The sequence below is a fragment of the Perissodus microlepis genome, chromosome 3 (assembly GCF_051167445.1).
Source record: "Perissodus microlepis isolate ML-2025 ecotype Zambia chromosome 3, ASM5116744v1, whole genome shotgun sequence".
Lineage (NCBI taxonomy): Eukaryota > Metazoa > Chordata > Actinopteri > Cichliformes > Cichlidae > Perissodus > Perissodus microlepis.
In genome coordinates this window covers 48,656,048-48,679,375 of record NC_140463.1, presented here as the reverse complement: position 1 = coordinate 48,679,375, position 23,328 = coordinate 48,656,048, and the positions used below count along the sequence as shown (strand labels likewise).

At 42.1% G+C, this 23,328-nt stretch overlaps 1 protein-coding gene across 1 annotated transcript in view; it reads right to left on the bottom strand.

The window, feature by feature from the left end:
* mta2 (metastasis associated 1 family, member 2) overlaps positions 1–23,328 on the bottom strand; it is a 30,163-nt gene that overhangs the window by 5,526 nt on the left and 1,309 nt on the right. Inside the window, exons 2-11 of the mRNA XM_084924662.1 lie at positions 13,337–13,404; positions 10,521–10,614; positions 4,692–4,809; positions 3,794–3,857; positions 3,554–3,671; positions 3,350–3,452; positions 2,256–2,355; positions 938–1,126; positions 720–794; positions 563–621 (exon numbers count right to left, since the gene is read on the bottom strand). Coding sequence (XP_084780788.1) covers positions 563–621; positions 720–794; positions 938–1,126; positions 2,256–2,355; positions 3,350–3,452; positions 3,554–3,671; positions 3,794–3,857; positions 4,692–4,809; positions 10,521–10,614; positions 13,337–13,404 — 988 coding nt within the window. The remainder of the gene's footprint in view (positions 1–562; positions 622–719; positions 795–937; positions 1,127–2,255; positions 2,356–3,349; positions 3,453–3,553; positions 3,672–3,793; positions 3,858–4,691; positions 4,810–10,520; positions 10,615–13,336; positions 13,405–23,328) is intronic.

Below are 23,328 nucleotides of genomic sequence, written 5' to 3'. Positions count from 1 at the left end.
AACACTTTGCTGAGGCTCCTTAAACATCTGCCCAACTGATTGTAGCATAAATGGGCCGATTAGCGGGATCTGTGGCCCGCAGACTGACGGACCACTGTTCTCTACATGAGCTCTCTATTCCCACGCCTAGCTGCAGCCACTTTGCTGAGCATGTCTGTGGTAGCTCTTGATACTCTGACAACAGTCCCAGTCCTCCCCTTGTGAAGCTTACAGACTCAGCCGGGGTTCAAAGCGATCCAAGGCGGTCTGAACGTGTAACGCCAACAGACTGCATGCCATTGGCTGCTGAGTGGCATCAATGACTCCTGAGAGCATCTTTTTCACAAAAATAAAACAACGCCATGTTTGAAACCCGGCGACGCAAAAACAGAACGCTGTGGTCACAGAGTCTGACAACAATCACCTCGACGTCCTCCTTTGTTGTGACGCTGGTGTTGTATACAAATGGTGTCATGTGACCTCTGGCTGCGTTGCGATAACAACCCAAAGCACATTAGGTGGTCCCCAATAGTAATGGTAAACTTGTAAACTAGTAAACTTGACAGCTGTCATCAATACTCACTAGGTAGGGATGTACACCTGCTTCAGCTTGCTGTCTGCTTCTGCTGCTTTCAGTCGTTTCTGAGAGAAGACGTGGAGAGAGCGGGAGATTTTAGTTGAAAACAAAACATCTAAAAGTGTTTGTTGATGCCGTTAAACACAACATGCTGTCGACAAACCTGCTGGATGTAACGGTCAGTAGTCTTCCACATGTAGTAGAACTGGACCACACTAGCTAGGGATTTCCAGGGCAGCTGAGGGAGAGAAGGGAAACATCTGCTGATCCCAGGACTCAGAGTGCAGCTTAAACTTCCTCTTCAGCACTGAATATCTGTGTTACTACTGTTCAAATGCCCACGTGAATAACGTGAGAGAAAAAACACTGAGGAGAGCTTACAAAGTCCTGGCGGATGTCATTGAAGTCTTTGCCGTATTTCTCCAGCGCCTCCTCAAACAGCATGGCCTCAGAGGCGCTCCACTCCTCCATCTCATCGCGGCAGAGCACCGGACCTCCCTGAGGAACCAAGGTGGACATGGCTTTGGCCAGGTCATAGTTGTTCTTCTGCAGTGTGTCCATAGCATGGAACTAAAGGCAGAGACAGGGAGTAAGACAACTGACCAAAGTTTTCCATCGCACACAAACAATACAGAACCCTGCAAGTCAGCTGTCGTGCACAAGTCCCCTTTGTGACACACACAGTAGGGCTGTGCGTCATAAAACCATTATCACCCAAAGTATTACCCAATGCAGACTAAAAAGCTTGTTACACGAGTCTCAGCAGATAATCGTGGAAACAACACGTACACAGTGTCATATTTAAACGTCTCAAATCAAGAAAATGGATTTTTAAAAAGCGATATTTTTAGAAAATCCAACTCTTCCAGTGATTTCAAATTTGAAGAAGTACTACTCACTACTGAAATTCTCCCTCTTCGTATGTAGAAAATAAGTAACTATGAACTAGGGCTGTTCGATATAACGATATTTATCGTTATCAGTTATTTTATATAAAAACGTCTATCGTTTGTTTCTTGGTGTCGCAAAATAAACTGTTTACGGCAATATTTTTTCATGGTTCTGATGGTCACTGTAGTGGCTATATTAATTTCTTAAAGTTCTCTCTTTCTCTTATATTTAATATAACAACACTACGGACAGACAAGCGCCTGTTTTAGGCGTTGTCGTGAGCAACAATGATGGTAAAACCATCGGGTGGCTCCGCTGTCCGCTTGTCAGTTTTTCCACGCAACACTTCACAATAAAGCTCAAGATCCTGTTGAGACTTTTCAAAATAAACTGAATCACATGAAAGAGTTTATGGAGGAGAAGCAAAACAAGAGACGTCAGGTGCTAAAAAACAAACCTTAGACTCAAACTTTGAAAGAAAATGGTGTCCGTTACAACTTATGTCTAAAACGTATAGTTTCATGCATCGGTTAAAACACTCGACTCCAGGTAAAGGACGCCCAGACGGAAACACTTCACGCAAGTTGAGCTGCCTGAGATTCACAGAATTTACAGAAAATGTTACATTTTCGTGATTTATATCGTTGTCAGGACGATAGATGTCTTATATATGAGATTTTGGTCATATCGCACAGCCCTACTATGAACTAAAAATTCACCCATAGCACTGCCCCGTCATTGCTCATTATTTCCTGTGTTAGTGCAGGTGGAGTATGATAGCAACCTTTGGTTAGTGTTCATGTCTCACCAGTGTGATGTCTCTGGATGCTGCAGCTGCACTCATGTGGAGGCTGGGCTGGCGGATGGAGCTGCTGCAGTCCAGGGCCCGAGCAAACGTACCCACAGCCCTGAAACAAACAAACCACTGACTGCTCAGTAAAAACCAGGAAACATTCAGTGTTAACCATTTGAGGCCCTGTGTGACCTGACTTCAGTTAGATTTGCCTTTAAAGGCAAGCTTTACATACTCCACTGTAGCATGACACTATGTACCATGACAACACGCATCATATTTACACTGTTTGATCAAAACTAATGTGATGTTAAAGTGGGCATGAAATACTGCATGTATAAAGGCTAATTTACAGCACTGAGCCATGCTCTTAAGAAATCTGACAGACGTAACTGTCTGTGTAGCTGGATTTAAGAAATCAGTGCTTAAATGTAATGTTTTAGTACAGTTTAGAGCGTGACATCACCAGGTTGGTTATTTGTTGCTCACAGACTTGGACTGTGTTAGCTAACTAATAACAGAACCACTAACTCAGTGAAATGTAAGGAAACATAACTGTGTTTCTTACCCAAGCACGATTGGAAATCCTAGCATCCTAATATAAAAGAGATTATTTTATTATATAAAATCCCGCTGATCGTATCAGCTGATCGCACCACTCGGTACATCCAGCCACACGAGGAAAAATCACTTTCTGGCTCCACCTGTCACCTGATTCACAGCCTCTCCTCCACACTGTTCTCATTTACAACGTGCAGCTAGCCAAACAACAAAGAATCACTCAGACAGTGAAAGTGGACAGTATCTGCTCTGTTTCTTAACAAAACTCACTGCTACATCCAGCGACAGCACAAACGTGAAGTCCCCTCGTTTCCCTGAGTTTGGCGGTCGGTTCTGTCACTGGCGAGCTAATATGAACTAATTTAGTCTAATAATAATGATAAAGTCTATTGACCACAACCAGCCAACCAACCCGAAGATGTCACGTTCTGTACTGACACAAGATGGTGCTAAACATGATCTAAAAACTGGTGAATTTAGAAGTTGCCATGGAAACAAGCTCTAGCAATGACGATGTAGTCGGGTGGCAGATGGCAGGCGAGCGTTACCTCGCTACCACCAGGAACTGGTCGATCTGAGGATCTTTGAGCTGGTTGCTGGGATCCCACACCTTGGTCTCCAGCTTCTCTTGGACCCGGGTGTCTGATTCACCTGAGACGGGGACAAATGGCTTGAACTACTAATACACCAACACCTCCTCAAAATAAATAATGTAAATGTATTAAAACAACTTGAATACGCTTGCTGCTCACCCTCAGCTAGCTTATCAGGAATCTCCGCCTGGTATTTGGAGCCCACCCGAATCTCGCCTTGATCTGCTAGCAGGGTCTTCTGGACAGGGTCGAATACGAGTGAGTAGAAGAAACAGTCCTGGACAGAACAGAGCCAAGGTTAGAGCCACTTCACAGTGCCACTCTCTTTGCAATATGAAATATCTAAGCGAACAATTAAGTATCAAAGTAATGTGACAAATAAACAGATGGCATGTTTACCTCTTTCTCCAGGTACCCGGCTAAGACATCTGTTTCGTTGAGAAGGGTCACGTTACATTTTCCCCTGAGGAGAGCAGCAGAGAGGATGTCAAAGACAAAAGTGTGAAATGCATCTTCTCAGTGAGTAAAGAAAGAAGGAAAAATCTGGTTTGATGACATCCCTGCCACATTCAGTCCCCAAAAAAGGGGATTAAAAAAAAAGTAGTGTCAAGCCTTTTTTGTGGTCATTATAATTTGTGCATCTCATAAACAAAAACTTTCTTGCTCATTTTAGTAATTTTCGAATAACACGCATCCATTCATCGCCTGTCTGGATCAAGGTTTCAGGGCAGAAGTCTAAGCAGAGACACAGAGGCGTTCCCAAACCAGCCAAGAGGTGTGATCTTGGTGTCCTGGGCCCAGTCCAGGGCCTCCTCTCAGGAGCACATGGCTGAAACACCTCAGGGGTCACAGTAAGCTGATAGCTCAACTGTCTGTTTTGACGTAAGAGAGTACAGCATTGCTCTGGAGTCCTTGACACCAATGACCACGCTCAAACTGTCTTTCTCTACGATCACTGTAATCTTTAGCAAACTAGGTAACAATACAAACTAGAACTGATGGGCAAATGTTTAAAAGCAAATTCAGTCGTCATATTTGGCAGAATTTTACAGTCAGTTAAATTAGCTTTCATTCTATGACGTTTATGACTTCATTGACTACAGAGGAAAGAATAAGTGATGGCAGGAGCGGTGATGTATGGTGCTGTGCAGGGACAGATTTTATCACCCCTTCAATGGGTGAGAATGGTTACAGCCAGGACCGTTTCTCAGCAGATCAGTCCCAAATGCACATGGCTGTTGTCAGAGCTGTAACTAAACTGCAGGTCTGTGATAAGGCTCTGCTGGTAGTCACTTACCGTATGTGAGTGGCAGGTAGAGATTCAAACTGTCGAGACAGGAAGAGTTCTCTGTGTTTGAGCTGGTGTTTCTGCTGTTCAGACAGTTGTGGCTGCTTCGACTCCTCCTCAAACTCTCCTAGACACAGAAAGAACTCAGAATTAGCAAGAGTCACTGTTAGGAACTGAAGACGCGAACCAGAATCTAAACACTCCCTCTAACTTTACAGGTATAACATAACTAACTTGTAACGTTTGAATGTGGACACAGCAGGCAGAGAAAAATGGGTGAAACTTCATGCAGTGACTGAGATCACAAGACAAATCAAGTAAACCCTCCAGCAGAGACTGGTTTTACTGCAGCAAACACTGGAGATGCTTTGCTACACAATCCTGTGACTGAAGACACCTTTGGTACGTCCAAAAATGACCTCCCATCTCCTTTGCTACTCACTCTTCCTGACCTTGATGGAAAACATCATGAGGTCAAGGAAAGCTGTGTAGGAGGATTGATGATGACGCAGGGAAAGCGAAGCACTAAGCCTGAGAATCTGACCACAGTCACACTTGCAGATTAACTCCTCTCAGAGCTCCTCCACAAAGCTGCCATTTTCTCATCTATCCCCATGTGGCTTTAAGTGTATGTGTGTCATGTATTCATGCTGAAAATAAGTTGATTATATAGCTTAGAGTTGATAACTCAGATGAGTTTCTGTGAGATTTGTACTCATGTTCAAACCTTAAGGTTCGTTAAAACCTGGCAAATAACATCTCCAAACTCCAAAAACTGTATTGTTGTGTATTGTAAGTTAGCGTTTAAAAAAAGAAAAAGAAACACTTTTAGTGTTTTGAAATCAGTGAAGGTGGGTAATAGCCAGGGATTTATTCCTGCACCCAAGAAAGAAGAAAAAAGAAAGAAATGGAACTAAGCCTTGTAGGAAAAAATCTAATAGTTTTGAAAAGTGAATCCTCAAGTTAACTTTAATGGTCCAAATGGCAGAAAAATGTTACTACTATTAACATGTGAGTAACTGCAGTACCATTAAGAGCACTGGTCTCTCCTCCAGCCCCTCAACCAGGTGTACAGTTAGCAGAGCCACGGCTGTTAGAAAATAGGTTGCAGTGACAAAAGCAAACAGATAACAGCAGCTATTTATTTCAGTCTGTGTACATTAAACTGCTACACAGAGGGAGAGAAACTGTATATGCAGCAACTGTAAATGGACTGGTTCTTGTGTTTTTACTACATGCCTCATTCACTCATTCATACGAACACTCCCGAGGTATCGAGGCCTGTAGTGTGAGCGAACCCAAGTCTGAATGAAGTGCAGAGCAACAGTCCAACCACGGTAACTGAATAACAAAGACGCTTTAGATGCTGCTTTAGATATTCAAAGAAAAAAAATTGCACACTAATTTTTTAATGACAAAAAAATCAAGAATTAAAAAAGTAGATTTTCCAGTGATTAAAACTAAAGCAGCAGTCAGCACAGAGCAGTGCAGGTTGACACTGGTTAGTATTGTTGTAAATATTATTAGTGGACTTGCTGTAAAGCAATCTGATTATCTGACACTAGCAGAGCCATGAGACACTTTTCAGACACTAAGAGATGTGAAAAAACAAAGCCACATGTGTGAGTGCGTTTCTCGCCACTAGATTGCGCATTCTGAATTTCAGGCGGTCAAGTGATTTGCTGTAAGATGGAGGGGAGGGACTACTTCACTCCCATCTCTGTGGACCCCGCCCCTGCACTGAACCACAGGAAACCCTGTCAGTGAGGGCACAGGAGAGAAAGAGAGGGATGGTACCTTAAGCCACACCCCTTTTCTGTTAACCTCTCAACCCCCCCCCCCCCTTCACCGGTCCGGCTAGTCCCTGCCAGACAAAGTAGGAAACCCTGTGTGCCAAACCGAAAGCGCCCATCCCCCTCCACAACATGTATCCCCAACTCCACATACACACACAAAAGAAGACACAGCACACACAGAAGGAGCGACGGGCACATTTCTAGAGAAAAACACATACTTTGTTAGAAACGCACTGTCCCCGATCTGACAAAGACTCCAGATGCATCACAATTAACTCACTGGTTGCTGTGGCCCTGTGGACAGATCAAGGGCCTTTTGTTCTGCATAAAGAACTTGTGTATAAAGAAGGAGGAAGAGGAGGGAGCAGCAATGAAACAAGCGAGTCCAATAAACAAGGTTTGGTCCTAACGAGCAGTAGTACAGAACGTGCACTTCTTCAGCACTAAGAGGCCTAGAAGCGATCAACCCAGACCTAAACAGAGTAGAACAGGACTACTTACACCCACAAAGGTCAATGATGGATCACTGTGTGCCTCTGTCATACTTCAGTGCACCACACATTAGTGTGTCGAGCAGGTTTTTAAAGTTGTCTATAAAACAATCTTGATAAGTCAGTTAAGCAGTGACATTAGGAACACTGTAACTACCATGTAACGAGAAGTATTAGAACTCCAAATGCTAGTTGCAGTTTCACCTGCTGAGCAAAACTGGATACATTTGGAAATTAAGCTATTTTAAGAAATGAGTAAAAAACAAAACAAAACAAAAAACAAACAAACAAAGACTGGCCTGAAAACATTTTTCCTATTAGACACACTGTTTCATGTTCAATGACAAAACAACAACGTGTTTGTTAGAATCCTGCAGTAGCCATTTTAGCCTGTTGCATGAGGCAGTCAAATCAAGTAAGAATACAGCGCTTTATATTTTTATACGATCCACAGCTGGTGTGGAGCACCCACAATATGGTTGCATACGTACAGTCACAATAAAAGGCTATTATATTCTATCTAAAGACTGTGCAGCTTATCATGGCCCAGGCTGAGAGTTCGAGGGCTGGGGACATACTGATCCATGTAGCTATTTGCATTGAAGCATTACAAATACACACGATATGATCCACAAGTGTGATACACCACAGTGAATTCATGTTCTATTTTTTTTCCAACTAAAAGCATTCGCTTTTTTGTGGCACACTGGGAAAAATTCCCTTCTCACAACAAACCTGCTCAGTCACACTTATTCATTATCACTGAAGAAGTCCGGCTGTTGTTACAGTGTGAAGCTCTGAGTGTTCCAGAATTCATTCTTAATTTTATTATTATTGTCTTCTCTTGCAAATATTTTTCCCCCTTCTGCCAATTATACACGAGCAATGACCTGATCCATCCAGTATCAGCTCATTGCTTCTTTACTACCTCACACATCATGGCTGCAGTGCACTGGTGGCTAGCTAGAGAGCTAACATAGCACAGTGGAAGCTAACAGCCAGTAAAAAGCTCTCAACAATGACTCATTTTCTCTGTAATAGTGTTCAGTGCAAGACTTGTTGGGAAGTCTTTATTATATTACAGTAACATAACATGTTGTGGTCAAATCTATGTGTGTGTGTGTGACACTTACATGCTTTGCTGACGAAGACTAATGCAATTAGGTGAATACATCGTTGTTCTTATCATGTACTACTTACTAATGAACAAAGTTTAACATTAGCAGTGACTTGGAATCTATAGAATCTGCAAATTATCCTATAAAATGCTCTCTCTTAATTCATGCAAAAATCAGTCTGGATTTAAACCGCATTCTCTGAACGTCATGAATGTAAATTCATCACATTTAAGATGCCAAACATGACCTTTTAGTACTACATAATTCAAATCAAAAGAGCATGCCTCGGGAGCCGTTTTAGCTCAGTGGTTCCCAACCTTTTTTGCGCCACGGATCGGTTTGTGTCCGACAGTATTTTCACGGACTGAACTTTAAGTTGTCACGGATAAATACAACAAAATAAAACCAGTACCGGTACCAAGATTTATTTATAACACATGGGAAAAGACCCAGGAAAACAGAGTTAGCGATAAAAACTATAAAAATAAATAAATAAATAAATAAATAACGCTAAAAACCGATAAAAACCCTACACACACATGTAGTTTTGGCATCTAGCACAATAATAAATAAATACAAATATTAAATATTATAGATAGATGAAGACCGGCATAGCTATTTAATAATGATCAGCTGGGGTTCAGCTCGTGTGCTACATCTCCTAAATCCACCATGTATGGGAAACAGACTGCTCAGCCTCCTTTAAAGAGCAGCCATACCTTTAAAGAGGACACATGAATGCTGCCAGCAGATACACTGATGGCACAAATTATGGACAAATGTTACAAGTGCCAACATATGACCATTAAAAAGAAAAACCAAACAAACAAAAACCAAAAACAACAAAACAGCGTGTGTGTGTGTGTGTGTGTGTGTGCTGATGGACAGAGAGGGGGAGAACTATCAATGCATCCGTGTGGGCGTGTCTTTGTCTGCAGAACTGCAGCCTGAGGAGTAAGGAGGTAGAGCTGGTGTTGGGGAGGGGCTAATGACTGACTGATCAGTCTCCAGCAGTGTGCATGCCATTACCAACAACTCACTGCTTCAACCCTCTACCCTCTACTAACACACAGAACAGACACTGGGCTCATAGGGTGGAACAGGCTGGTTATGGCGCTCCATGTATGCCCTGCCTGCTAGCATCTTACACCGTGCTGTTATGTGCTGGATTGTTTCAGACCGTCTTTGCACAGCCTGCACCCGGCTTCTTGCCTGGTGTGATAGACCCCAGCCTCTATGGATCGAGTGCTCAGAGCTTGTTCCTGTGCTGCCATGATTAGCGCCTCTGTGCTGTCTTTCAGTCCAGCCACTGGTAGGATTTCTCAATGTCAGCCACTAATAGCTTATCAGGTGTTATAGTGAAATTTCTATGGATGATTGCAGTAACTGAATCAGTGACAGTGTCTGCAGTCGCAGGCTCCTAGCTTGTGGAGTTAGAAGCATGTGATGGTGTGGAGCGGCATCTCCCTCACTGGAAAAAAACAAGGCTCGTTATCATTGGAGGCAATCAAGATATCAAGACTGTGGTAATCCCATTACACCACAGTCTGGGACTGAACTCCAAGATGATAACTTGCCATCAACGAAAGGAGTTTATCAGAGACCACATTCAGAATTTGGGAATAGAGTGGATGGAATTGGCAGCCTGCAGTTCTGACCCTCAATCCCACTGAACACTGCGGGAGCTGCTTGGGCCAAACTGACTCAAGAGAACGTGCACAGTGTGTTTGTGTGAGTGAAGTCCCACCAGTTAGTTAAGTCCAGCGTGTAGCTGCCAGCAGTTTTTGGACTAATTTCAGTACAAATGTAAGTGCATTTCACACATTTATTTTATAATAATAATTATTTTATATATATATATATATATATATATATATATATATATATATATATATATATATATATATAGCACGCTTTGAGACCCTCAAAGCACTTTACAATTCCACTATTCATTCACTCTCACATTCACACACTGGTGGAGGCAGCTACAGTTGTAGCCACAGCTGGGACAGACTGACAGAAGCGAGGCTGCCATATCACACCATCGGCCCCTCTGGCCATCACCAGCAGGCGATAGGTGAAGTGTCTTGCCCAAGGACACAACGACCAAGACAGACAGAGCTGGGGGTTGAACCGGCGACCTTATGGCAACCATGGCCGACCGTGGTTCAGGGGGTTGGGAATCAAAGCCTTTACTGGTTCTTTTTAAACTGTGTAAACATTTAATAAATAAATAATTAGAGTAAAAATTCCGAAACACCATTTTTTCATTCATGAAAACTTGCCCCCTTTCATTTTTCAATGTCAGAGCTGAAGTGGGGCTTTGGGGTTGTAGTGTGAAGTTTATTAAAAGAGTGGAGCCACATCATAGCTGCTCTCAGACTGGAGAAGATGAGCACTGGGAGGAGCTCTGGCTCACTGGTTGCTACTCACTTGCGTTGCTGTCAGCTAGAGTGTTGAGGTTGCCCGAGATGTCTCGCCTCCTGAACAGACACACCACTTTTGCCTCCACATTTCCATTGGCTGTCTGCAAGTGAAGAATCAGTAATTACAAATTAGACCCACAATGACGCACTAGAGTAATTCCCTCCTACTCATCTAAAAACTGAAAATTTGTACCTTCCTCCTCCTTTGATTAAAGCCACTGGTGGCTTATTTAGACTTGATAATGACCAGATTCTAAGTTATTATCTATAAATCATGACAAGTCTGTCGTGATTACACTGTACTCAAAGTGAAAAAAGAAAACAACAACAACAACAAAAGCTGGTTCTGAAAGTCAGGAGATGAGTTGGAAACAAGCATACAGTTTATCAACAGTAGACAAATCACTGGCTTGTTTTCTTTGGACTTACAAACCAAAGTGTGTGTGGCCTCTGTTGTGTCATGTAGCTGTGTGCGCTTTTCCTCTGGTGGGTATGCTGGATTTCGTTATTGGTGCTACATATAAGGAAAGGACACCTATGGAACATCTCATTGCTAACTGCTGTGCAGCATGGTGGTGCTCCGTTCTCAAACACTGTTTGGTGTTCTCAAACATCTTTCACACAACTCAGGTTTTTACTTTTTGGAACATTTTTGCAAAGCCAGTACTGGAGCTACATTGGTTTTCACAGATCCTTCTGATGCAAGAACATAATAAGTCTACAGATTACTGATTAGTGATTACTGTGTACTCAAGTTTTTTGTGGTTTTGTGCGTCAAAGCAATGAGGTGACTACTGAATGTCAGATAAGCAGACTGCAAATGTAAAGCCGTCTCTAGGTAGAAAACAGGAGAAGGTATACAGCTCCTGTGTGATTCGCTCCTCTGGCTTGTGTGAGACAGGAAGCATTTTTGGAAGTGGCACAAATACGGCGTGTTGCATCTTGTTGTTACTGCTGATTTTTAAATAGTTTGCATTGTTTATGTAAGTAGTTATAAAAAGTTGTATATAAAACTTTGCTTTCAAAATTTGTACACAAGTTGTTGAAATTCACAGTTTGTTTGCATTTGAAGTTATGAAATGGATTCGTTAAATATGACTGTGGTCTTCACAGTAAAAAAATGAAGGTTTCCAATCAGATTTTATGTTTTTTAAGACAAAATTAAAAAATTTCAGTCATTTAATAGGAGTCAGAATAGAGTCGCTACTCCTCCACATCAAAAGGTGCCAGTTGAGGTGTTCGGGCATCTAATTAGGATCCATCCTGGCCACCTCGTGGGCTTGGGATCATTGTCATGCTGAAAAATGTGTCCGTTGCCAATCAGATGCTTTACAGATGGTAATGTATGATGGCTCAAAATCCGATGTCACTTTTCTACATTCATTAGTCAGTTTTGACAAGATCTCCAACACTACTGGTTGAAATGTAGCCTCAAACCATGACAGAGCCCTTATTAGATCTTACAGATGTTTGTAGCTATCTCTATTGAACATCCTAGGAAAATGGTGAAGTGTGAAATTTAGACTGCAAAGAAAAGACCTTCAGAAAGTCGGGCAAACAAATACACAAAACCACTTTTACAATGTAGAAGAAAATTTTACTTTTAAGCAAAAAAAGAATAAAGAAATGAATGGTGGCTCAAGACATTTGCACAATCTGAAGCTTGGTATGGTTTGGGGACCAGGCCGGGGTCATTTTGCTTATAAACCTTGTGTTGCGTTCCAGTACCCCAAGACGGGGCCGTAACAGACGTCTAGCAACATTAATCAACTTGAGATATTCTCCATGGATTAATCGATCACAGTGCTTCCCTCCACTTTGCAGCCTGTGCGTGGGCAACCTGCCAGTGTTGCGAGCAGATTTTGACGTGACATCACATGTCACACGTTTGTAGCCTGTCAACCAGCCGTGCGCTGCTCAGTTGGGATGAAAACACGAGTGAACCATCGTGTCAGTTTTTACCACCATTGTAATGATACTGCAGTAAGTTTGTGGGGGAAAAACACAAACAAACACTAAAGTCTCGGTTTCCAGTTTTAACTTTTTCTACTCCCACAGTTAGGTCCATAAATATATGGACAGAGACAACTTTGTCTAATTTTGCTTCTGTACATCACCACAATGAATTTTGAATGAAACGACTCAGATGCAGTTGAAGTGCAAACTGTCAGCTTTAATTCGATGGGTTGAACAAAAGCACTAAAAACCTTTCTAATCCCTTCATTTCAGTGGCTCAAAACTAACTGGACACATTAAATAAGTGAAAATAAAATGTTCATTTAAACACTTGGTTGAAAACCGTTTGCTGGCACCGACAGCCTGCAGTCTTGATCTCATGGACATCACCACATGCTGGGTTCTCCTCCTTTTTAATGCTCTGCCAGGCCTTTACAGCTGCTGTTTGTTTGTGGGCCTTTCTGTCTGCATTTTAGTCTTCAATAACAATACTCCAGCAGCTTCCTGTGCCTTAATGGCGGCTATAAATAAAGTACGAGACGAGGTTGTGGCACTGAGCAAAGCGACCATTGTGGTGGGTATACTGGGGGCTTAACCTGTCAGTCACTGTGTTCAACAATCAGCACTTGGGCTGATGCAGTCCTCCTGGTGCTCAGCACAACACTAACAATGCAATCAACTAGTCTAATTTTTTCCCTCTCATTTAAATGAAATTAGTCACCAGAACATCCTTAGTCCTTGTAATCACTTTGAATAGGAAGAGTATTCTATAGTTTTGGTGCATTACGGAGGGTAAACAGGTTACAGTACACACAGCTGGTTGAGAGAAATATAAAACTGAAAAAAAAAAACAAAAAACCAACCTACCTTATTGAGCTCTTCTATTCTCCGGATCAGGTAAGGATTGCTGGAGGAGTTCTCAAAGTACACATAATCTGAAACAAAGAGTAGAGAATCAGCTTACAATGGAATTACATGTCAGCCCACGTCCCTGTACTCATCAAGTAAAGAACTATAACAATATACTTTACAGCAGCGTAAACTTTTAAAAGTAAGTACTGACTGATTTTTATGTCACATATTTATGCAGCAATACAAATGTTTTAATATTGAAGAACATTAAATCATTACTGTTGGCCACATGTCGGCAAAGTTATCTGACATTAGTGATGTTTGTACTTCATGCGCTTCAGGTTCTACTTGATGGCAAAGCCTTTACTTTAAAATATACGCCGTTCAACAGTTGACTTTAATCTTACAGATAATGTGACAATATTATGGATAATTAAAGTCAGTCATATACCCACAAACACAACAAACTGTGAAGGCAGCCTGCTTTGCAGTCCTGAATATCACGGCACAAGCAGGATTCACTGCACTGTTAATGTTAGCTATGTTATATTGCTGCCTCTGTTCGGTGGTGTCGAGCCAAACGGACTTCAACGATGGTTTGAACGAGCTGACGGTTCACTCGTCAAGCTGAAAGAAAGATGCTTTAATCACAGGAGTCACACGTGTGTCCACTGTACCATCTGGGAACTCTTCTTGTTTAGCACTCGTAATAACACAAACACTAAATCCTCCTGTTTGTAGCAGTGTGTACACCTGAGACTGTCACCTGTCTGTCTGTCCTGCACTCTCTCTCTGTTTCTTTCTCTCTGATTGTGGAATAAAAGTATGAACATGTATTTATAAGTTACACTTGTGTTTGAATCCTGCAGCTTATCACACATTTGATTTCCATGTGTGAGAACGGCAAGTGTCCAGAGTGAGGACAGACTGAGGGACCCACTGCTGCACATCATCTGTGAGGCTTTGCACCCCTGATGATCCACCAGGACAAACTCAGCAGTGTGTGAGGAAGAGGAGGAGGAAGAGCCAGCAGCAGCTGGCTGGCATTGCTATATTAATACTGCAAATGTCACTTTTATATCACATAAAAATACCGATATCACTGTGGGCCAAAGGGCATGGCGCAACTCTAGTGTAATTCCAAAAGCTTCGACTTCACCTCACCCAAACTGTCCACCTATGATTTCTAGCTGCCCACCCCTAACACAGCAGGGCAACTCCTGCCAGTAAGTCACAACTGAATAAACCTGTGAGTGCCACAGGTGCCTTCTGAGTTCATGCAACTAACAGTTGTGTGGATGTATTGAAATAGATTTAGTGGTAATGAATGGTGTCATTGGTAGACGTACGCAGGCCTTTAAGTACATATAACACTTCATGTAAAGATATGTAGCTTGTGAAATAGAATACAGAACTTCTAAGAATACATGTTGGTTATGACTTGCCCCACTGAAGCGAGTACACACAGGACATGGTGGTAGTTTCCTAAAGGGGCGAAGCAGCGGTAAAAACAGGTGTGACTCAAGCTTCAGGAAATATGTGCAGCTTTGTTTGTGAACCATCTCATGAACAATCGACTTTCTCTATTCAATGCAAAATTGTTGGGTTCCAGTATTGTTCTGCCATTAAAGATAAAATAATGACCTTTTTCCATTATAAATGCTCTCAGTGCTAATCTTGATTATTAGCTTGAGTGAATTTTAGGAGTGACTATATAACTCACTTGGATGAGCAGGGGGCCGTTATACTGAGCAGCAAATGCTCACAGCTTTCTGAGAAACAAGAAGCTACAAACTGACATTTTACCCAACAACGTTTCGTAATTGAGAAGCAATTTTACGTCCTGATAGTATAATGTTGTTTCCAGTTAGAAGCAAATAATATTAATAATCCTCAAAATCTTAAGTTTCATTGGAGGGACCAAAACTACTTTGGTCTGACACAGCTCAAATATGCATGCTGCACACAGAAATGTGTGACAGTGTCAAGCCTGTGTTTCTAGTTCAGTCATAAGCTCTTCATAGTCTATTATGCAAACCACAAGTAACCCTTCTTACAGTGAGCGCTTCATTTTAGACTTCAGCTGGGTGGCTACAGCACTGAAATCAATGAGGCACTGGCAGGAACAGATCAACTGAAATACAGCTGAAGTTTTACAAAGCAGGATTGTAGCTGCTGGTTTTATAATACTAGATCAGACTCTGGCTCTGATGTTTGTCATGTCTATGTTTAAGAGGCATCTGGAAACCCCATCTAAAAAGGTCAAGTGGTCAGCCAGGAGTAGCCAGCAGTGTAACCAACATTCAAACCATATATCCTATTAACATTGCTTAAATCACTGACACCAATTCAGACAAGAAGGAAACCGAACAAAGTCAGGAGAAAGCAGCTCTGTCAGTAGCTCTTCAGTCCCTGCAGTTCAAACCAGCAGAGTCACAGACGAGTCTTCACTATATGACCAGGCTGATAACAACTACATTAACTTCTGCAGCAGAAAATAAAACCAGTATCAACACTTAAAACACCAAGTGAAGCCTGTGCCAGTGAAGTGGCACGACTGCACTACAGATAACGTATTACACAACTTGTTCCACAAGTCGACTGAGGAGTAACTGAAAGCAGGATGTCACCATAACAGATACAATACAATACAATACAGTTTAATGTCAAAATTCTCAGAATGTGAGATAACAATCCTGGCTTTTTTTTTTTTTTTTTTTAACCATAGTGACTATAGGCAGTGGATGTACTGAGCACGCAATTGTTCTGGAACTGACAGTGGCAGCATACATGTTCTACTCTATCCTTAAATGCTAAAGAAGAAGGGGCTGCTGCAGTAGGTCTGCACTGACTTAAATAAAGACAGTAATCCTGAAATACACGCTACATTTTCATGAGACAGCCGTCTTTGCTGCTGTTGTGACTACAGCCTATGGTCCACAGGCTAAAGTGTTTGGTGAAAGGTAGATGAATGCTTACGTTAACATCATGTAATTAACATTATGGTATGGTAGTTAGTAGGGTACCTGGCAACCAGGCTGTCCTGTCAACAAAACATCCACATTTTAAATACTGCCATACCTCAGGGATTTAAAATGACTTTTTGATTAAAATGTCTTACGTTAGGGATGTTGCTACCAACTGATTCCCTAATTGACTAAACAAGTGGGGGAAAGTATTATAGCACTCAGAAACACTCAGATATCAAGTTAAATTTGAGAACTGTTTAATAATCACATCCTTCAGTAATGAATCACGCCACTTAAATGTGCATCACCTCGCATCGTGCATTATGAACATTACACATTATTCTCCGAACAACGAAACAGAAAAACAAACCCAAAAAAAACAAACATGTTATATATGATATGAAAACATGTTACTAAAAAAAAGATCTTAACGTACTAATAAAATATCATAAACAACATCTGAAAAACGAATAAACTGTTACTGAAAAGTGTGTGACCACCACAGCTCACTCCTTTCGATGTGGAGAAGCAGCAACTGAACTCCTAGCCCCTACTGAATGACTGAACTCCTCACCCTAGCGCTAAGAAGCCCAGTGAGATGATGTTCCCAGCTGCTGAGAACAATGCTAAATATTCTCTCTGTCATGACTTGTCATGACCTCTTTTCAGGACAGACTCATCTGCCATCATAGAAAGAACTTACAACAATAATGGACAGAGAAATGTATTTATGCCATCTCTGTCATAAATTTTCATATTAATTTACTAACTGAGGTCAGAAGAGTCCCAGATGGAGCTCTTTGATTTTTGCAGGGTTTCTCTGAACACTGGCGGTCTGACCCTGGGGTCATTGTATGAGTTTATTCACTAAATGTATGAGTCCCACAGTGTTAGATCCACTTCAGAGACAGTTTCAAGAGTTGTTTTACGGCCTTGACCAGAGTAAATGGACGTGGACAAATATTGACAATATTGCGTAAACAGCAGACTGACAGTCTACACTCACTACAGATGAAAGGTGGTGAGAGTTGTTTGTCCTACAGCGGCCACCGTTTCTAGGATTTTGCACTGGAGTTGAGAAGGCTAAGAAAACAGAATTTACAGACGTTGAGCGGTGACATTTTGTTTAATATAACACTGTTGCAAGGTTGAGTTTATGCACCAATTTACAAAAACGGGAATAAACTGACTACATATTAAGCAATATTGACTATGGGCTCAGAATAGCAGCACAACCTGAGCAACACAAGCTTTACAAATAACAGATTTTTAATCATTTAGCATTCATCATACCACTAACGACAGGCACAGTGTTTCACTGTATCTTTTGATGTGATTATTAACAGCAGTGTTGCTTTTCATCAAATTCCATCTGGTCCTCCCACAAGCAGGGACAGAGACCCCCGGGACGATATCAGTGGGTTTCTGATGAAACGTCAAAAGCAGAGATGGGGAAGAAAGGACTACGACAGGGAGAGGATTTCTTGCTCTACTTAGCTCAATGGTGGGAAGCTCGAAAAGAGAGACATCATCTCCTTGTTCACAGCGAGAAAAAAAATACCACCAAATTACATAACACTGGGTCAGACAGCAAAAGGGGATAAGCGCTCATGTGCTCAACATGACGAATTCTAGATCTAGAGACAAAATGTCAGCAGGGGTTATTTTTTCATACTAAAGCCGTCCATCACTTCCTACTGCCCAGTTTGAGGGGAGACGATGCTCTTACATTGAGGCAGTGATCACCCAGGTAAGATATGCTCAAATTTAAAGTTCATTTCGGTCTCAGCTCAATGTACCATTTTACCTCAAAAGCACTGCAGTCAAAGGAGAGCTGGTTCTGTGTTCGGGTAATATGTAAACCTGTGGGCAGAAAATGGATCTAAAGCAAAGTGATGGGTGTTGAGGCAGCCATGAGCGTATGCTGTGGACATTTGCAGCTGGAGTGGTGCTGTCTGTCAGGTGCTTGAGGGTGAATAAGGAGGAGGAAGCCCTTTGACTAATCTCTGGGGAAGATAATGATCTTATGCAGGCTGAACACTGTGTGCTTCAGGAGGACTGGTGATATAGGAAGCAGCACCGGCTTGCTCTTACCAAAAAGTGGTTTCAAAAATATGAACTTGATGGAAACAAAATTGTAACTGATGTACATATCATAAAATGCATTTGTTTCTGCGTTACATACCAAAGAGTTTAAAGTATGTCACAGTGCAGGATACTTGAAAAGGCCCCAGAATGAGTTTAAGCCAACTGTGAAGTCAGCATTACCCTGTTGCCTCAGCAAAATTTCTACTGATTACTGCAGAAAATAAGCTTCGTGCAAAACGACCTTTCTTTTAGCAAGAAAAAAAGAGATAATGCAACTTTTAGTGATATGCTTCATTAAGCATTAAAGTAAATGCTGAAAGAGGCATACACGAAACACTTTAAAATTTACATAAAGAGGTTGATGTTTGCTGCACAGCAGCAGTGGCGCTAATGTTTGGGCTACTGCAGCTACACCAGTACGTTAGCAGTGTGAACGAGCTCAAAGACCAAATGACAACAGAAACTGTTGATGAAAACTTCTGCTGAAGAAACTGTGTGGATAGAGTTTGTCTGTTTCCAGTCTGACAGAGCAGCAGAAGAGCATATGCTGCAAACTGCAGCCCACCCCCTGGCTACAAGGGTTTTCTCTGAGCAAGCTCTTTCCCAGCTACATAGAGTGTGCCGACACAGAACAGGTGTTTAACACTTCACTACCACATCAGCTCCATATATGAACCTCACTGCCCTGTGTGCGTGTGCGGTACAGCTTTTAAGAATGTACTATTTGTATTAATATCTACATTATTCATTTAAAACTGACCAAATTATTTAATTTTCCATTTGGTTTGTTTTCTATTCTAACACTTGAACACACTTTATAATAACCTTAGTAAGATACTTCCATATTTACTACCCTTTCCTGGTTTCCTGGTATGCCTAATAATTCCCTGACAACCTCCCTCTGTAGAAGCCACCGTTCTAATACCGCTGAACTACTTTCCATTTAAGATAAACAATTTGGACTTCTTCTTTTTTTTAAATAAAAATTGCTGAATTTTAGCATTTACGTTCAAATAAGGGGAAGAGACGCACGATGAGGCTTCACCTTGGATTTCCCAATCCCTCACAACCTGTTCCCTGTAATGCAATGAGAGCGAATCAGTGTCTCTGTCGCCAATCAGATGCTTCAAACACTTTCAATATATGCAGGTTAAAATTAAAGAGAAGCTGCCCGAGGCCATGTTTACCCACAGGTACGCACGCAAGCTGAACCTGGTGCTGTTGCAGAGTGCCTGCCCGTGTCACATGCACTTTATTAAACCAGCAGAGGGACGTTTCAGTAGTGGATGGTGGATGATCAAGTGCCGTTTACCCAGACCATAAATCTGCACCAAAACTGACCTGCACGCATCATTGCATTTTATTATGGAAAATCCTGACCGCTGGAATAATGACACGCTGATGATGGCAGCAGGATACGATCAGTTTCTCCTCGCGGGATGTGAGTGCGTTTTCAATGGAACTGACGCGTTTTTCAGAGTGATGCAAAACAAGGTGCTCTCACGCACGTGCACAACACCGCTGCTGCTCTCGAGCGCAGGAGGCTGGCGTCTGATAGTTTCTATGACTGATTTGAGTAGAAATGTGGTGCACTTGGCCTGACAGGAAGTGGAAACAGAGTCAGACAGGTGATCAGAGATGAACAGAGACAAGCGCTCTGTTTAATTTTGGACAACAGTGATCAAATGAAGGCCAGGTTTGATCATTTCCTTGGTTTGGTCGAATGCACAAAATTGGGTGAAATATCATATCTTGATAAGGTGAACCTACAGAGCCTGTCAAAATGCGCCAAGCTGTTTGACTTTGTGAGACTTGAGGCGGATCTCATCGGACTGTATAGCTCACAAACAATGAGAAATGAATGTAAATCTCCTAGACGGCTTCTCAACTTTTTAGCCCACAAAGATCTCATTCAGCCTGTTCCTGAGGCAACACAGTTGCTTCAGCTGGTCATTCTCAGCACTGAAAAGAAATAAGACGTACAGTTGGACCAGGACTGTTCCTCCCTGGCAGTGATCTCCACTGAGGTGGACTTTTAAAGTTGGAACAAGACAAGGAGGACTTCTACAAAAGGAATGAACATTTTTGTCCAGAAGGATCAGCACAGGGACTCCATTTATAAAGAAAAATATGACCACAATAACTTTGTTTTTTAATGTTTGTCACATGGGGTACAGTTAGTATGTGTAAAGAATGCTGATATGAGATATGAAACATAACCCATTAACTGCTGCCGATGAAATGGGAGAGAGGACTGGCTCAATTCGTGGCAGCAGCAGCAGCAGCTGCTAGTGGTGGAAGAAAACTAAATGAATGTTAAAAAAAAGAAATTCATGTTACAAAATGCTACTGCCAGCGAGTCTGAAGCAACACTGACAACTGTTTCATAAAATAAAAATAACATCAAATGGCCATAACGTTGCGTGGCAGGACAGTGGTAACTGCCTCAGACAACTGGAGTGGAAGGCAGGAAGCAGGAAGTTGCCCATACTAGCTGCCGGTGCCACAAATTGAGCCAGCCCTTGCTGTCAAATGATGAATAATCTATTCTGTTGGGTTCATATATTTCTAAATCTGATTCTGATAAAGGCAGTGCCTCGCCAGCCCTGAACCTCACTGCACATCATCTCTCCTTCAAGCTCGGGTCCTCTTACAGAGCCCTGGGAGTTTGAGGGTCCTGCACAGTGTCTTAGCTGTTCCTAGGACTGCACTCTTCTGGACAGAGATCTCAGATGTTGTTCCTGGGATCTGCTGGAGCCACTCGCCTAGCTGGGGGGTCACTGCACTGAGTGCTACAATTACCACTGGGACCACTGTTTTCTTGTCTCATCCTGGACTGTGGTACTGACACTCATTAGTCCCCGGCCTCCTTCCTTTCGCTTGGCATACAGTCTCAGAGTGCTGGACTTGGGGTGAAACCCTCCATGCATGGTCAGGAGCTTCCCCATCTTGATGTCAGTGGCTTCTATCTCCTCCTTTCGCCAGCTTATTATCCCAGCAGGGAACCTGATCACAGGCAGGGTGTAGGAGTTGATAGCACAGATCTTGTTTTTACCGTTTAGCTGACTCCTCGGGACTTTCCTGACCCTCTGCGGGTATTTGGTGGTTACAGCTTTCCTAGCGACCTCTTCATGGTTCCAATTTGCCAGTGGGATCCCCAGATACTTGTAGCTGTCCTCTATGTCTGCAATGTTGCCTTCTTATAGTTTGATTCCCCCAGGTCTGACTACCTTCCCTCTCTTTGTTATCATCCCACCTCACTTCTCCAGTCTGAATGACTGGAGACGCAATGACCTTATTCACTGTTCATGAATCCATGTCCTTCAGCCACATGCTGAGGAAAGAAAAGTTCTGACATACAAAAAGCTGAAGTGAAACAAAAACAATGAAAAGTGTCACTGCAACCACCGTTAGTGCTTTTTTTCCTCCATTCTCCCGTTTCCTGTAAACTTTGCTCCCTTCTCTATTCCACTTGTCAACATTCAGTAATTCCAATCTAGATTGTGTATGTGAACAGATACATGTGGGACCATAAAACCAGCTTAATACAGAGACAGACAACCATTCACAGCTACGGCCAGTTTAGAATCACCGAGTGGGTAACTCGGTACCTGGAGAGAACCCACACACAAAGGCCCCAGCTGGCTCGATCAATTCACCAGATGCAAAATATTATAAAGCCTCAGTGACATGAAAAACTGAACTTTGTAGTTTTTAAATACAACTGTACAGGTGTTTATTTTTACCCTATAATTGATTTAAAATACACATAATGATGCATTTAGTAGTCTTTGCTAATGAAAAATGCTGTTCCTGGGTTTATGGCTCATTGATGCAGCACTCTATGTGGCTTCACACCATGGCCTTTATTTCCCTGCACAAACTTGATCTAGCAAGGTGGCTGGGACAGGTCCAGCAGCTCTTCCAACCCCTCTACAGTCCAACCACAAAGTGATGGAAGCACATTTCTCAATGTGTAAGATATAAAATGTATGACACAGTATTGTAAAAGAAAAAAAATTCTTATCCTGAGGAAAGAAAACTTAATCTTTGTTCACAATATTTACCACTGAATTTTCTGACAATTTTCCATATAACCCTTTATCAATAATTCTCTTTAGCTAATGCATGACTAGTGCCAAGCTTTGTCTTCTGATGCTTTATCTCTTCTATAAATTCCAATAATTAGCTCCAAACAATAGGTTTCTCTAGGAACCCACCTTACAAAATTACTACAATTTTCTAGCTGATATTTCTAAATTGACTCTCCTTCCACATAGCGCTGTTGCTCTCAACAAAAATGAAACCCTGCACACCTCTGCACAAATAGTAGCTACAATAGCAGGGATCCTAAAGCCGAAACGTCAAGTGTTTTAGCAGCAACATACGTGGATCCATGAAACTGCACTGCTGAGGTCAGACATACACACAGAGCACACACATACAAAAAACACACACGTGTGTGTGTTTTTTGCGGGTTAGTGATAAGAAGTTAATGGGAAAAAAACAAAAAACACTTTAACTGTTCAAACATTAAGCGCAGAAATATGCAGCATGTTTTGCAGAGCATAGTTTAATCGCTATGACCTAAATACCCCACACACTCGTGAGACTGCGATTAGCCTTCCCCCCACTCAAGATTTTCAGGGCACCCGTAGCTAGCACCGTCTCCGAGGCTTAGCACTGAAAAGGTTTCACAATCAATACTGAAGCCCAGAATCAACTGTCCAGATGATCCGACTGGAAAACTAACAGTAGAGAACAGCAGCTTGCTTTGTATGAACCATAGTTTAGTTTCTTTTCTGACGCCTGCAAAGCAACCTCCAATGAACTGCATCTTATAAATGCCTGCCACTGGTGTCGCGGGGGGCTGCGAAAGATGATATTAATGACTAATTACCTGATTAATACCACCGACATACCAGTTTCCTTTGCAGCCATGTAGCACTG